Source organism: Pteropus alecto, unplaced genomic scaffold (assembly GCF_000325575.1).
Source record: "Pteropus alecto unplaced genomic scaffold, ASM32557v1 scaffold134, whole genome shotgun sequence".
Lineage (NCBI taxonomy): Eukaryota > Metazoa > Chordata > Mammalia > Chiroptera > Pteropodidae > Pteropus > Pteropus alecto.
The window spans coordinates 1,660,214-1,675,277 of record NW_006436283.1 but is presented as its reverse complement, the minus strand read 5'-3'; the positions used below and the strand labels follow the sequence as shown (position 1 = coordinate 1,675,277).

Here is a 15,064-nt window from a genome sequence, read left to right as displayed (position 1 = left end):
GCACGGGGAGGCGAGGCGGGAGGCTGGGTCGGAGGAGACGGGGGTTCCCGGGGTGAGTCCCCACCCTCGGGCCTGGACGTGGGCTGGCCGCTGCCGGACGGCGGGGCGCGTCTGGACGTGTGTGTCCCCTCAGGGAGCAAGCCCTGCTGAAGGCGCGCGTCGTGGACCGGGACACGGAGGCGTGGCAGCGGGACCCCGTCTTCTCGGGCCTGCGGAGGGTCGGAGGTTTGGATGTGTCCTTTGTGAAGGGCGACAGCGTCAGCGCCTGCGCCTCCCTCGTGGTGCTCAGCTACCCTGAGCTCGAGGTAACCCGCGGCACGCCGGCCAGCGGCCACCCCGCTCTCCGTGAGGCGGGGCTCCGGGCCAGGGGACAGTGTCCGGTAGGGTTCCATCAATAGACTGGGGAGTCTGAGAAAAACGAAAGGACAGAGAGCAAAAACTAAAGACCCCGTGACTTAGGTCCGAGTGAACTCATGATCTTTACCACAAGTCGACTGTCATCTGGGGTCCCGTCTCAGACCCGCAGCGACACATCTCAAGTGGCCCAAGCTGGAAACCACTGTCTTCCAGACCCCTCACGCCCAGTCACACACTGGCTCTGCGTTTTTGTTTTTCTGCCTCCTAAATGTCGCTGGAGTCAGTCTCCTTGTCTGCATTCCGGCCGCCTTTTCCCGGGCTGTGCCATGGTCACCCCTCCTGGAGGTGACAGCAGAATCTTCGCTGGGCTCCGGCCTCCAGGATTGCCCTTGGTGGGTCCATCTCCATGTTGCCAGCAGAGTGATTTTCCTAAAAAGCAAGTGCGATCATGTCACCACCTGCTTCATTTAAAACACGTCTGTGACGTCACGGTAAATAAAGTTTACACACACTAACAAGGCACAAAGGCCTCTGCTGAACGTGACACTGTAGGCTCGGCTCTCACCACCACCCACTCCCCACTCTGAGGACTTTGGGTCCCTCAGACGCACCACGCTGCATCTGCCTGCCTGACCTTTGCAGTGGCGTTTCATCTCCTGGAACATTCTTCACCTAGCTCTCTTAGGTCCTCCAGTAAGCAGCCCCCCCCATTCCCTCCCACGAGATAAGTTGCTCCCACCACCCTCTTTCCTCTGGTCACGCTGGAATGGAATTAGCCTGTCCGACCCCCCACCAGAGTGGAAGGAACCGGATGTGTTCCTTCCGGTCGTAGCCTGGGTACCTAGCTTCGCGCGCGGTATGTAGAAGACACTTGATTGACACACGAACGAACGAATGATGTGCCCAGGATTCTTTGGGAGTCGACAGCTCAGGAAGCCTTGGCTAAAAAAGAACGGGCCGAGGAAACCTTGCTGGGTGGCTTCAGAGTTCCCCCTCACCCACCTTCTGCACCCAGAGGCGGCACCTCCCTGCCCCAGTCCTTCGCACTGTGCTTGGAAGGCTCCTCCAATCAGGTCAGCAAAGATGTACTGAGCGTCTGCTCTGTGCTGAGGTCTGAACACGGTGGTGAAGGAACCAGGGTCCCTGCCCTCGGCGGTCCCCTGGCCAGCGTGTTGGATGGCTCTGAGGAGGAACGGCACAGGCTCAGTAGCCAGGCCGCGTGGCTTCCTACCTCGGCTCGGCCACTTCAACTTCTCTCCTGGGACCTCCTTTCCTAACTGGGCGGGCGAAGTATAGACAGGGAACTCAATAGTTGTGATCACGAGGGAGATCACGCCCAGAAAGCCGTTACCAGAACGGGCGACGGCAAGCTCTCCAGGAACATGTTAGCCACCAGGGGTTCTGAGGATGGCACCTCCCTGGCCACCCAGTTAGCCACCCTCCTCTCTGTCCCAGGCCTTTATCCCGTGCGTGGGCTGTGCCAGTTCTTTTCCCGGCATAGCGAAGTCACTGGCCTACACACCACAGTCCTCACTAATCGTCGGAGCTCGAGGCTCATACCACACCCCTTTTGTAACCCCAGCCCCGAGCAAGGGGCCTGCTACTTGGCCGTCGTCACCTTTGGTCACCCTGGGCCGTGGAAGCTTAGACTAGGAAAGGGTCCTGGAAGAGTCGCCCAGCGGCTCCCAAACACCCATCCGGAGTTCCGTGCAGTGAGTGTCCAGGGAATGTTGAGATGCAGATGCCACAGGTGGACCCGGAGGCACAGCGCAGATTGGCGCTTGCCGAGCGCTGGGGCGCAGGACCCCTGGAAGGAACCACTGACGGGTGCAGGGTTTTATTTGGGATCTGGAGAATGGGCGCACGTCCTCAGGCCAGTGCGGCTGATGGAAACTCTAGGATAAGGGCTGCCGACCCTGTGCTCTGAGTAGGTCCCTTACCGTTGTGATCGCGTAGCACAGGGCCACCCTCTCCCGTGCTGCGCAGGGACTCCTCGCTCCAGAGGCCCGTGCAGAACCGCGTGGGGAGGGAGCAGTGCATGGAAAAGCTCGCCGGCTGGGCCCGCCGTTCGGGCCGGTTCCTACCTCCAGGCCTGCGCCCCCACGCCTCCCGGTTCGCACAGGGCCTCTTCACACCCCACTCGCTGGGCTTCCTGACGCCGGCGGCCTCAGCGCGTTCCTTTCGGAACCTCCTCTCCCTAGGGACCCAGTCTCTCTGTAACCCAGAAGTGACTTCGGCCCTTTTCCGCGTTGTCTCGAACCGGTTTGCGTAGAACTGGAGCTGCCTTTCTTGTGATGGCCTCTCTGGAGACCTGGCCTTTTCCTCCCGAGGCCTCTTCCAACGTAAGACGGTGCTGTCCTTGTCCCCGTTACACTAAACACGGTGCTGGCGCTTCATCGTCTTTGGGCCTCCGCACAGCCCACCGCGGCTCTGACTTAGAAGGCGGCAGCCCGAGGGGGGCCGGGCACAGGCGAGGTGGCTCCCCGGCCACATTCACAGGGCGATCGCCTCGTCTTTTCTTGTGCCTCCTTCCCAGATAGGTGAGGCAGAGAAGGGGGACAGGGAGCTGGCAGTGAGGACTGGTGGGTGAAGGGCTGCAGCGTGCGGGGAGTGCCCCGCCCGGTGACCTGGCCGCCTGGTGACAGGTGCTGTATGAGGACTGCCGCATGGTCAGCCTGACGGCCCCCTACGTGCCCGGCTTCCTGGCCTTCCGAGAGGGACCCTTCCTGGTGGACGCAGTGCGGCGGCTGCAGGAGAAGGAGCCCCACCTGAGTCCCCAGGCAGGTACCTCCGAGGGCCACTGGAGGCCACTCGTGGCAGGGAGAGGCCTCAGGAGCTTCCTGGAGAAGCCGCGCTTTACCCTGAGGGATGGGAGTGGGCCTGTAAAAAGCTGGCCTCGGCATGGCGGCCCCACCTTCCCTGCTCCAGGATGTCCACGCCGGTGGGCAGTGGGCAGTGCCATGACTGCGACTTTCCCTGTGACTCTTCCAGGTTCTTCTCGTTGATGGGAATGGGGTGCTCCACCCCCGAGGTAATCCTGCTCCCGAGAGACTGGGCCCAGGAGGGCCATGGGAGAGGGGTCCAGGGCGGGCGCTTCCGACAGGCCCTCGCAGGTCGCCTGCACCGTGCTCCAGCCTGGCCTGACAGCACCTCGGGCCTGCTTTCCTTGTCGGGGCCCACCAGGAAAGAACGCCGGCTTCTCTTCACCCCCGTTCCTGCCTGCCCCCATGGCCTCCCCCTAGGCCCTTCGCCCACCTCAGGCGCCATTGTTCAGTCTAGACCAGATCGCCACCAGAAGTCATAGGCTGGACCTGAGCTGGCCTGTCCTGCTGGTGCCCGCCCAAACCAGATGGAAACAGACAGGGGTTCCCATCCCCGTGGGCCCTGGGAAACCTGTGCCCTGACTGCTGGGGCCTTGGCCCAGGGCGGACCCGAGGGAGACGCGCTGCTTCGGAACCCGGGGTCCGGCGGAGGAGCGTTGGGCCTCTCAGCTGCTGCTCTGGGAGCCCTTGGGTCCAGAACTAAAGGGTGGACATGCGCCACCCTGGACACTCGGGACCAGCAGGCCGCCCGGCCCCCAGGCACTGCATTTTGGGGCGGGGGCGTGGACAGAGATCCAGAAGCCAGACAGTGGCCGCAGAGGAGAGACGAGGCTGAAGGTGCTAGAAAGGAAAGGCGAGACGGGGCGAGGTCCTGCGAGTGTGCTGAGTGGGCGCCTAAGTGCTCAGGGAGAGGCGTCCTCCGCCCAGCCTGACAGCCCCGCGAGGTCAGGGCCACACCCAAGGTCAGGCTGAGCCTGGCAGTCCTGTCGCCCCAGCCCTTGGCCAGTGACAGGCCTCTGTTCACTCGGGGAAACTCGCTGAGGTTCTAGTTTGTCCCCAGTCCCCATGCCATCCCCAGACTGCATGGCTCAGTGTTCCCCACCCCCCTCCCTCCTCCATCCCCTTAGGCTTCGGGGTGGCCTGCCACCTCGGTGTCCACACAGACCTGCCCAGCATCGGGGTGGCCAAGAAACTCCTGCAGGTGGACGGGCTGGAGAACAATGCCCTACACAGAGAGAAGGTGAGCGCGGCCCAGACAGTGCCAGCCCGGGCCAGCCCCGGGGACAGGCACCGGAGAGCACCGAGCTCCGGGGTAGCCTTGCCTGTCGATGTTCTCATCCCTGCCCTGGGCCCCCCGTGTGTTCCCCGTGGGTGCTGGGCCCTCGCAGGGTGCCCTCCGAGCTCCTCGTGCAGCCTCCCCGCTGCTGTGCTGCCCACGTGGGGGTTGGCCTCTGGCGCTTGGGCCGGGCCATTTGGGACCCTGCGCCGTGCTCTGCCCACCCTGTCCCAGTGTCTCCCTCTGCCCCAACTTCCTTAGCAGTGGCTGGCACTGGGACCGCAAAGTCCCACTCCACAGGGAGGCAGCGACGTGATGGCACTCTCATGGACAGCAGACTCTGAGAACAGAGCACGTCTGTCTCGTTCCCGTTTCTTACCAAGTGGGCCAGTCCCCACCCCCAATAAAAGTTTATTGGGTTGAATCAAATGTGCCCAAATTCGTAGCAGTGGAGAAAGTGGCAGGAAATAGTGGTCTCTGTTCGGTCGGGACCCACTGGCCAGAGGATCCACCAGCCTGGCTTGGTGGGTAGCTGGTGCCTCCACCCACCAGCACTGGGCAGGCTGCTGCCTCCTCTCCCCTAGAGTGGGGAGGAGAAAGCTGAGTTTGCCGGCCAGCGTGGCACAGTGCCACGGGCTGTGCCCTGGACATGGGGTCCACTCACAGGACGGGTGTGAGCACAGCTGTTGCCGCTCAGCCTCACCTGGGCGCAGCACGTGCACGGAATCAGGCCCGCCTCGCCCACAGCTGCTCGCCTGATAAAGACAAACAGGCTCCACCGAGAAGAGATGCTTTTCTGAGCTTTCCCTGTTTCCCAGATACGCCTGCTGCAGGCTGGAGGAGACACGTTCCCTCTGACGGGAGGCTCCGGGGCCGTCCTGGGCATGGTGAGTCAGCAGGGTGCCGGCGAGCACCGTGGACTTGCGTGCGCCCATGCGTGCGCACCAGACGCCGGCCGAGGCTCCCCCTCTTCCTGCCCCTCTGCCCAGCCTCGGTGTGCCCTGCGCCTTGATTTCCTCTTGTGTCCATGCTCACCCACCCTGTCCCAGGGCAGGCAGCAGGAAGGTGCCCAAGGGTGCTGCAGGTCCCCCAGCCACAGAGGTCGCCCCAGCACCCCGACCTCACCTTCTTTGTCCCAGGCGCTGAGAAGCCACGACCACAGCACCAAGCCCCTCTACGTCTCGGTGGGCCACAAGATGAGCCTGGAGGCCGCCGTGCGTCTCATCCGCAGCTGCTGCAGGTTTCGGATCCCGGAGCCCGTGCGCCAGGTGGGTGGGCCAGTGCGCAGGCTTGCTCGTCCCGTGCCCATGGCAGGCCATCTGGGGCGCAGGCACGGTGACACGAGGACAAGTCTGCCAGCACCTGCAGGACAGTCTGGTCGGGCTGCACTGGGCCCTACTGGGAGAGGAGGGCACTGGAGGACGCAGGCCTGGGAGCTCAGCCTGGGGCCCTGCCCTGCCCGGGCCCAGGCGTCTGCTGTGCTCCTGCCCGCAGTTCCTCAGCTTCCTGCGTCTGGTACCAGGGCCACTGGGAGAATCAGCTGATGTCAGTGCAGGTGGCCGGTTCCGGGGCCCTGGTTCTGCCTCACAGGTCCCAGGGAGCCTTGTCACCCTGCTGCCCGTAGCCACCGCCACCTCCTCTGGGCCTGGGACTTACGCTGGCGGCTGATGTGCAGGCGGCCTCCAGGTGGCAGCAGCAGGCCACGCAGCACAGCTCTCAGACCCCGCGGAGGGCCAAGGCCTCCAGGGTGGCTTCTGGGGATGGACCCGCTAAGTGTCCACCAGCCTCGGCCCCCTTTCTCCCCATCCAGGGTTCGGAGGTATGTGGGTTCCCAAGCTTGTGACATGTGTTCTGGCTCCAGGAGGCCTTTCCTTCTCCATTCCCAGCCACCTTGGAGAAAACGCAAGAACTTTTCCCAAGTCCTCAGAGCCAGGGACCAGGGCAGGTCTCTGTCCCCTCGTCTTCTCACCTGGCCTCAGAGCAGACAGTGGCCCCCTCGTCGCCATGGGGGGAGAGCCTGTAAGGTGCCTTGGGCATCTCAGAGGCGAGCAGGGCCTGTACGTCTAGCCCTGGAGAAAAGACTGCCGAATTCCTGGGCCTACACTCTCGAGAGAGAAATGCCGGTCATCTGTTCCCAGGAGCCCACAGTCCCTGTCACTTCTGGGATTGCGACCCTATCTAGCAGCTCCGGCTGTCTGTTGGTCTGTTTTCTTCTTGGGTCCAGGAGTCTGTCAATACTGTCCTCCGGACTCTGTGTCTAGGGCAGGGTAGAGGGCTGGTCAGTGCCTGCTCCCTCTCCATGTTGTCCATAGGTCCCCCACCCCAGGCCGCTGAGCGGGCCCCTTGCCCTAAGGCTTGTCCTTCCACCAGTGCCAAGCCTGGGCTCTGCCCTGCCAGGCTGGGCCAGGCCACTGCGGGGGAAGGCAGGCACCGCCTCTCACTTCCCTCACGGGGTGCCTTCCCACAGAACACCTCACTGCCCACCCCGCCCGCTCGGCTGCTCACCCTGAGGCAGAGGCGGTCTGGGGGAATTAGCTGTCGTGTCGTGGAGTCGTGCAGTCAAGTGGGGCTAAGCCCATCTGAGCTGGGATCAGAAGCCTCCTTGAGGCCAGGCACCCCGGATGGGCAGTCATCATATGGGAGAGCCCAGCGGCAAGGTCCGGAGATGTCCCTCCCCTGGGATCTGCCTTGACTCCAGCCCATGGCCCACATCTATTATCATTGCAGTGACTTTACAGAACTTTTCATAGATATTTCTGTAGGGGTAGGGCCACAGCTGACACTACATGGGGAGACAAACAGTGACCCAGAAGTGAGGACAGGTAAGCTGGGCTGAGGAGAGCTGCGGAGAAGAGGGTTTTAGCAGAGGGACCTCTGGCTCATGCGAAACCTACGGGGAAGGACCAGCTGTAAACTGACGAAAGGCGAGTGGCCCCAGCTGAAACCTGGGAGGGACCTAGGACCCCCCCACCTCAGGCTGTTCACGCAGACACTTGGAGGACCTGATGTCACAGGACCTGGACCAGAGGGCCTGGCTTTCCGTCCCCTACACACTCCTGGGACTGTCACTCCTGGTCTCAAAGGCCAGGCCTGCAATGGCCTGGGTCACCTTCTGGGCTTTTTCAGGAGGGAGTGACAGCAGGTGGGGCTCGTTCAGAGGCCAGCTCAGGACCCCAGCCACCACCCCTCACTCGAGCCACCCCTCTCCCCAGGCCGACATCCGCTCCCGAGACTATATCCGCAGGACCCTGGGAGGCCCCGGGCCCCCCCGCACAGGGGCAGGAGAGGTGAGCGCTGGGCTGGGCAGTCGGTTAGGAGTCCTCGGCCATGCCCACCTGGAGTTGTGTCTGGGGACTCGGCCTCCTCTGCCGCAGTGTGCCCTGGGCCAGGCGGGGGACAGTTTATTTGAAGGGACAGGAGGGTCAAGTCAGCCAGATGAGGGCCTGAGCGAACACCATCTCCCCCAGGAACTCCAGGAACCCCCAGAGCCCACCCCCTGCAGGTCAGCCCCACCTGCTTGGGCCACATACTTGTGAGGTGCTGGGGTGAGGCCCACAGGGCTTTGGGGGGTCCGAGGGGCCAGCTCGCCTCCTGGCTGGATGACCAACTGTGTCATTCACAATGTCTGAGCCTCGGTTTCCTCGTCTGTGTGGCAGGGACAGTGATTCCTACTCTCCCGGTTTCTGTGAGAAAAGCCGACATGCGTAGTCACCACCTGCAGTGACTGGTTATTTAATCCTGACGGTACTGTGCCATGACAGGCACTGCGACCCACTCTGCAGATGGGGAAACTGAGGCAGAGCATTGCTGAGTAGCCGACGGTTTCAGTTGGCAGCCTGGGTTCAGAGCCTGGCCTTTGACCCCCAGCCAGGGACTTGGCCCCACTCATTCTCCAGGGGCATTACCTGTGGCCATCAGAGGCCTGGCTAAGCCGTTTTGTGAATGGGGGAAGGTGTGGCAGGGCCCCCAGAGCTCTCCTGGGGGTGGGGACTGGCCACCTGCAGCAGGCCGACTTGGCCTGGGCCCTCATAGCCCCTGAGGGTCCAGATCAGTGCAGCCTCCAGGGACCACGTGGTGAGCAAAGGGGACTCCAGGGCTTGATGCTGCTCCTTCTCCATATCCTTACCAGGAGCCAGAAAGCACAGAGGCCAAAGACATACCCCCAGGGAGGCTCAGAAGAGCCCACCCACAGCCGCGGCCCCAGGACACATCCGGAAGCCTCACCTAGGCGCCCAGGAGCAGTAGGACAAGGGCCAGGGCTGGAGCTGGAAACCCTGAAGACTGGCCACCTGCCACCTGCTCCAGCCTCAGAACCCCAGGGTCTGCTCTATAGGTATCGGGGCAACCATCCCTGAACAGCACCCCCAGGCTCCAAGGACACAGCGGGCACAGTTCCGATGGACCGTGTGGCTGCCCCTCCTCCATGATCACGGTCAAGAGGCCTGGAGCAGCCTCAGCATAAGACGGACCTCGTGCCAAGGAGCGCCAGGCCCAGAACAGTGTGGTGGGAATTGCGGGCTCGTGGGGGCTGGGTGTTTTCGTTTCTTCTGAAGGTGCACTGGTGGCTAGCAGCAGGCAGGCCGTGCATATGTCCACAGCTGTTGCTCCGTCTTCTTTAGGTACATGTGCCGCTGATGGGGATTTTGCTTTCCGTTCATTTTTAAACCAGCCTCCTCCCCGCAGCCTCACTGAGCTGCTTACACCCAGACCCAGGAGTGTCCGAGCTGGCGTTGGCCACTGTTAGGCTGGGTCCCTGGCTGCCCAGCCCGCCTTCCAGGCTGTTGCTGCTGGCGCAGCTGGGCCGGAGTGAGGGAAGACATCTCAGCCCGGAGAGGGCCTGAGGGTAGGGGACACGCAGGGCAGTCCTCACAGGGTCAAAGGCCCAGAGCTCCACCTCCTGTCCTGCCAAAACAGCACCCCCCGCTGCCCGCCTCCTTACCCAGAGGCCTGCTGTGCAAAAAGTTCTGTGTCCCTGTCCTGGCCACTTCTCAGCTTGGGCTCCACCCACAGCCCCAGCCCTCGCCCTCCAGCCCCCCATGCTCACTAAGGAGCCTGGAATCTGCTGAAAGGAGGCCTTGTCCTTCACCCTGCCTCCCAAGAACGGGCTGGGCATGGGCTGGACAGCCTGGGACGGAAGCCCGGGAGGCCGGCGCATCTGCCCCTCCTGTGTCTTCGTGATGAGAAGGGGGCTCTCCAGGGCCCGGACCCTGGGAGGAGCAGAGGGGACAGTGAGCAAGGCAGACTTGTTTGGGCCAGTGGTGCTGTCCCCCTTCCCCTCGAGCCCCTGCAGCCCCTCTGTGAGGCAGGGCTGGGCTGCCTCACTCCATGCAGCAGCCCCTATTCAAGGCATGCCAGTTGATGCCAGGTGCAGAGGGCCTGCTGGGCCACCAGGTGCTTACAGGGCTCCACTCAGTGGCCCGCTGTGGGGAGCAGGTTCCGCCGTGTTCCACGGTGCCTGCGAGGGGACTCCCGTAGGCCAGAATGACCGGCTTCCGACCTCCCACCCTGCTCGCACTGCCTCCCCAGATGTCCCCTGACCCCTCTTTCTCACTCTCCCAGTCTTGGGGCTGAGCCCCCAGCTCATCACAGTGGGGCTGCAGGGGGTGCCGCAGGGCCCCCTGCCCGGAGCCCCTTGGGTGCACAAGATGGAGCTATCTCTACCTGCTGTCTCCTGCTGCCTGGCCTTGGCAAAGCCAAGGTGACACCTGTCCTGCCTTATCACACAGCTGTGCCCTGTGTGGAGCAGGCAGGGCACAGAGCCTGGCACGCACTTCTCGATAAGGGGAGTGACAGCATTCGGAGAAGTGGAGCCCACAGAGGCCAGGGCTGCTGGCCATCCGTCTACGAGGCCGTGCCTACTCCATCAATGAGAAGGAGGGAACCAGAAGGTAAAGGGGTCCTCATCTACCAGGTCCCCCCAGCCTCCAGAATGCAGGCCTGCAAGGGCTGGACCACCTCACAGCCACCCCCCCTGGGCCTGCAGCAGTGCCCCGCCAGGACCCACCTCTGATGGATGTTTGGAGGTGGCCATGGCTGCCTACGGGGGCAGGAGCTGGCTTCTGCTAAAAGCCACTGGTTCCTCAGTGACCACGGGGGTCAGGCGGGCCCCCCGGGCTACAGGCATGACCATGCAGAGTACATGATCTCTTCTGCGGGGTCTGCCATCCCCTTGGACCCCTCCCCAGCAAGGAGCAGGCCAGAGCCTGGAGATGAGTTTGCAGACGACTTGCCTGGGTAATTTTTGTTCAGAGATTAAAATTACATAACAAAAGTCACCATTTTAAACAGTTTTTAAGTGTGCGATTAAGTGGTTTTTAGTATATCCAAAATCTTGTGCAGCCATCACTACTATCTAGTTCCAGAACTTTGCTCTGCCTCAGGTAATGAAAGCAAGTCCCCATCAGCAGTTGCTCTCCAGCCCCCCACCCCCAGAACCTGGCCTCCACTAATCGGCTTTCCGTCTCTGGACTTGCCTGTTCTGGTTACCTCATAGGACCCGAGTCCCACAGCGTGTGACCTTCCTGCCTGGCCGCCCTCCTCAGCACGATGGTTTCAAGGTTCGCTCGTGTCGGTACTTTTTGCGGCCGAATGGTGGTTCACTGTACGGGGAGACCACGTGTTTATCCATTCATCATGTGGATGGACATTTGGGTGGTTTCTCTTTGGGGCTATTATTCATAATTCCGCTACGAACATTGATGTACAAGTTTGTGAGTTTATGTTTCTACCTCTCCTGGGTGTCCGCCTAGGAGCAGACTTTCTGGGTCACGTGGCGACTAACTTGCTGGCGAGTAGCCATGCCATTCTGCACGGCGGCCCCACCGGCAACGCAACGTCGCTGTTTCTCCACGTCCTCACCCACTTTGTTATCGTCTGTCTGATTCCAGCCGACCCAGTGCTGGTGCCAGGGTATCTCATTCTGGTTTGGTTCGCACTTCCCTGATACCCAGTGATGCTGAGCATCTTTGCACGTGCTTATTGGCCATTTGTTCGTCTTGGGAGAAGTGTCTGCTCAAATTTTTTGTCCTTTTAAAAAGGGTATTGTTTATCCTTGGATTATTTGTTGTTGTCGAGCTGTGAGAGCTCTTTACATGTTCTGGACATGAGACCATTTTCAAAAATCAGTTGTATTTCATAATTTATAAATAAATTCTCTGGATTGTCTTTCCATTTTCTTGATAATGTCCTTTGATGCATTAAAGTTTTTCAATCCAATGAAGTCCAGTTTATCTACTTCTCATTGGTTGCTTGTGCTTTTGGTGTCATTGAAAAAACCATTGCTTAATCCAAGGTCGCCAAGTTCTCCTGTTTCCTTCTAAGGGTTTTAGAGTGTCAGCTCTTACGCTTAGATCTTTGACCCGTTTTCAGTTCATTTTTGTAGGTAGCTTTTTGGGATCTTTTGCAGTTCTCTGTGAATATTAGAACCAGCTGATCCATGTCTGCAAAAAAAGGCAGTTGGAAGTTTGGTGTGGATTGCACCAATCAATGTGGGGGAGCATTGCCATCTTAATTTTAAGTCAGTCACTGAACATGAGGTGTCTTTTTGTTTATTTAGATCTTCATTTCATTCAACGACGTTTTGTAGTTTTCAATAGACAAGTCTTGCATTTCCTTCGGTTAAGTTTATCTCTGTTTTATTTTAGATGCTATTGTGAATGGAATTGTTTTAATTTCATTTTTGGATTGTTCATTGCCAGTGTATTGAAATACAACCGACTTTTGTATCTTGTATCTGCAACTTCGCTGTACTCATCGACTGTGTGTGTGCATGTGTGTGCGTGTGTGTGCGCGTGCACGTGCGTGTGCTTTAGGCTTTTCTGTACATGAGGTCATGTCATCTGTGAATAGAGAGAGTTTTGCTTCTTCCTTTCCAGTCCGGGTGCCTTTTCTCTCTTTTCGTGCCCAGCTGCCCTGAGCAGGTCCTCCAGATCCATGCCGAACAGAGGTGGAGAGAGGGGACATCCTGTCTCGTTCCCGACCTTAGGGAAGAACATTTCGGTCCTTGGCCGTTGAGTGAGACGTTAGCCGTGGGCTTTTCCGAGATGCCCGGGGTCAGTTGGAGGAAGTTTTCTCCTATCCCTGGTTAGCCGAGTGTCTTTATCAGTGATGGATTTGTCGCATGCTTTTTCTGCACCTGTGGAAATGGTTGTCGTCCTTCGTCTATTCATGTGGTGTATTACGTCGTCGGTTTTCACATTCTGAGCCCCTCTTGTGTCTCTGGACTACATCCCACTTGGTCATGGTGCATTATAATCCTCTTAGGTGCTGCTGCGTTCACTTGGCTGATATTCTGTCGAGGATTTTTGTGACTATATTCATAAGCGATATTGGTCTATAGTTTTCTCGTGATATCTTTCTCTGACTTCGACATGCAGGTGATGCTGGCCTCATAGAACAGTGGGAAGTGTCCCCTCTTCTGTTTTTTGAAAGAGTTTGAGGGGAATTGGTGTTGATCCTTGTCGAAGCCTCTGGTAGAATTCACCAGTGGAGCCATCTGGCCCCGTGCTTTCCTTTGTCAGGAGGTCAATCGATTACTGATTCAATCTCTTTATTTGTTATAGGTCTGTGAACACTTTCTATTTCTTCTTGAATCAGTTGGTAGTTTGTGTGTTTCTAGGAATTTATCCATTTCATCCAGATTATCTAATGAGTCGGCCTACAATTCATATTTTCTATTTCTGCAAATGTGGTCGTGTCCCCACTTTCTTTCCTGATTTCAGTAATTTGAGTTCATTTTCTGGGTCAGTCTCTGGTTGCGAGGGGTTTCTAAGGAGCCCTCTCCCCACCCCCAAGATTCCCCAGCAATGACCCTGGGCTTAGAGTGAGGGAGGGGAAGGCAGAGTCCGCTTCAAGAACCAGAGGGTCAGGGCTCAACCCACATCCGCCTTCAAGTGCTTCCAGCTCCCCACAAGCAGGCAGGCCCCCAGGGGTGCAAATCCAACCCCATCAGAAACCAGTTACGGCCCCACTAAGTCCTCAGCCTGGCCTCAGGGGAGTGGGGTTGGGAGCTCAGTTGGCAGGCAGCAGAGGCTGTGTATAACCCAGCGTGGGCGTCGAGCTTGGCAGGGAAGGCTGGTGAGGAGGGCTCAGCCTACAGCCTTAGGGAAGGGAACCCACAGACCCCTCAGCCTTGTCCTGTGGCCACACCATGGCCGCATCGGAGAGGAACAGAGAGCCCTTCAGTGGCTTGCTGAGACTGGCCCACATAGAGGGCGTGGATTCAACACAGAGCTGCTCAGAGGGAGCCAGATGTGGGGGAGCAGGGGTCAAGGGGTGGGGGTGGGCCAGCTGGGGGTTCAAGTAGAGGGGTGGTGGTGGGGTGTGGGTGGGGCCTGGATCTGCTGGCCGGGGTCATTCATGGGAGACCCATAAAGCAGCGGGGTCACGGTGGGGGAGGGGGCTTCAGAGTGGCACACCCCTCCCCCCCCAAACCCTGCTCCCCACCCTGCTCTGCCCTGCCCCCCACCCGGGTTCTAAAGGGCCTGTGGAGGTCCTAAGTACGGTGGCAGCTCCTTCTCATAGAACCTTAAAAATAGGGCTGAGGTGGTGTCTTCACAGAGCACAGTCTGCCCGGGAGCCAGGAATAAGTCCCGAACCACTCAATAATTCAAGTTGGATCCAAATAGATTTTCCACTTAACCTGGTAGCCTCTGTGCCTCTTCGGCAAGTCCCTACCCTGCCCAGGGGCTGGGCGCGGGAGGCTCCCGGGGTGTGGAGTCAGCCCTGGCCTTTGCAGGTCACCCCCTGGCCCCTCAAGGCCTGGAGTAGAGGACTCTCAGGGCCGGGAGGGGCCCTTTGTGAAGAGGCCCAGCCCCCACCCTAGCTGTCCCAAGAACCCCTCCCCCGCCTGCTCTCCTCAGGCCACAAGCATTGGCCTATTTGAGCCTGGGTGTGAGCTGGGCTCCTTGGCCCCTCCACACCTCACCCCTCCTCCTGGACCCCAGGGGAGCCAATCCCCTGGCTTCGGCCCCAGTCCAGGTGCCCACACATACCTCAGGGTCTGTTTCCCCGCCCCCTCCTGGAAGGGTCCCTGAAGCGGCTGCACCTGTGGCTTCAAGGCCTGGTGAGGACAGCTGGGCTGGGGACAAGGGACCAGGGCCCTGGGTTCCAGCCCAAGGCCTCTGCACTTGCTGGGGGTGGGAGCATGGGGAGGGGTGCCCGTCGGTCTGGCCCACAGCCCCAGGTTCGGCCCAGCCCCAGCAGTCCTTGCTGCACTGGCCTGGCCAGGTCCTGTGCGGAGTTTTACCAAATTATTAATTAAAGGCACAGGCATGCGGCAGCGCTGACATTCAAATGAATAGCACGCCGGTAATTAGGCGAGGTGTCTGGAAATGATGGAGCGAGGCCCGCTGTCCCCAGTTCACCTCCAAAGCAGCAGGAGCAACTTCTCCCAGTTTCCTACCGCTGTGCGTGGCGCTGGGGGCAGGTGGGGAGTGCAGGCCAGAGGGGCCAGGGCACAGCTGTTGCTGCCGACAGAGCTGGGCCCCTCTGTCCGGCTCGGCTCCGGGAGAAGAGCGAGGAAGGGGCAGGGGAGGCAGGCTAACGGCGGAGATGGATAGCCATGCAGACTGGCGGCAACTCAGGCAAACTGGGGGAGGCAGCAGAGGGC

General features: G+C 60.0%; 1 protein-coding gene across 1 annotated transcript in view; it reads left to right on the top strand.

Annotated features, from left to right (window-relative positions):
- ENDOV (endonuclease V) overlaps positions 1-12,184 on the top strand; it is a 13,009-nt gene extending 825 nt beyond the window's left edge. The window contains 9 exon segments of the mRNA XM_015589586.2: positions 58-305; positions 3,003-3,137; positions 3,349-3,388; positions 4,307-4,419; positions 5,274-5,342; positions 5,595-5,723; positions 7,668-7,717; positions 7,719-7,742; positions 8,585-12,184. Coding sequence (XP_015445072.1) covers positions 58-305; positions 3,003-3,137; positions 3,349-3,388; positions 4,307-4,419; positions 5,274-5,342; positions 5,595-5,723; positions 7,668-7,717; positions 7,719-7,742; positions 8,585-8,810 — 1,034 coding nt within the window. The 3' untranslated portion in view covers positions 8,811-12,184.
- The last annotated feature ends 2,880 nt before the right edge of the window (positions 12,185-15,064 follow it).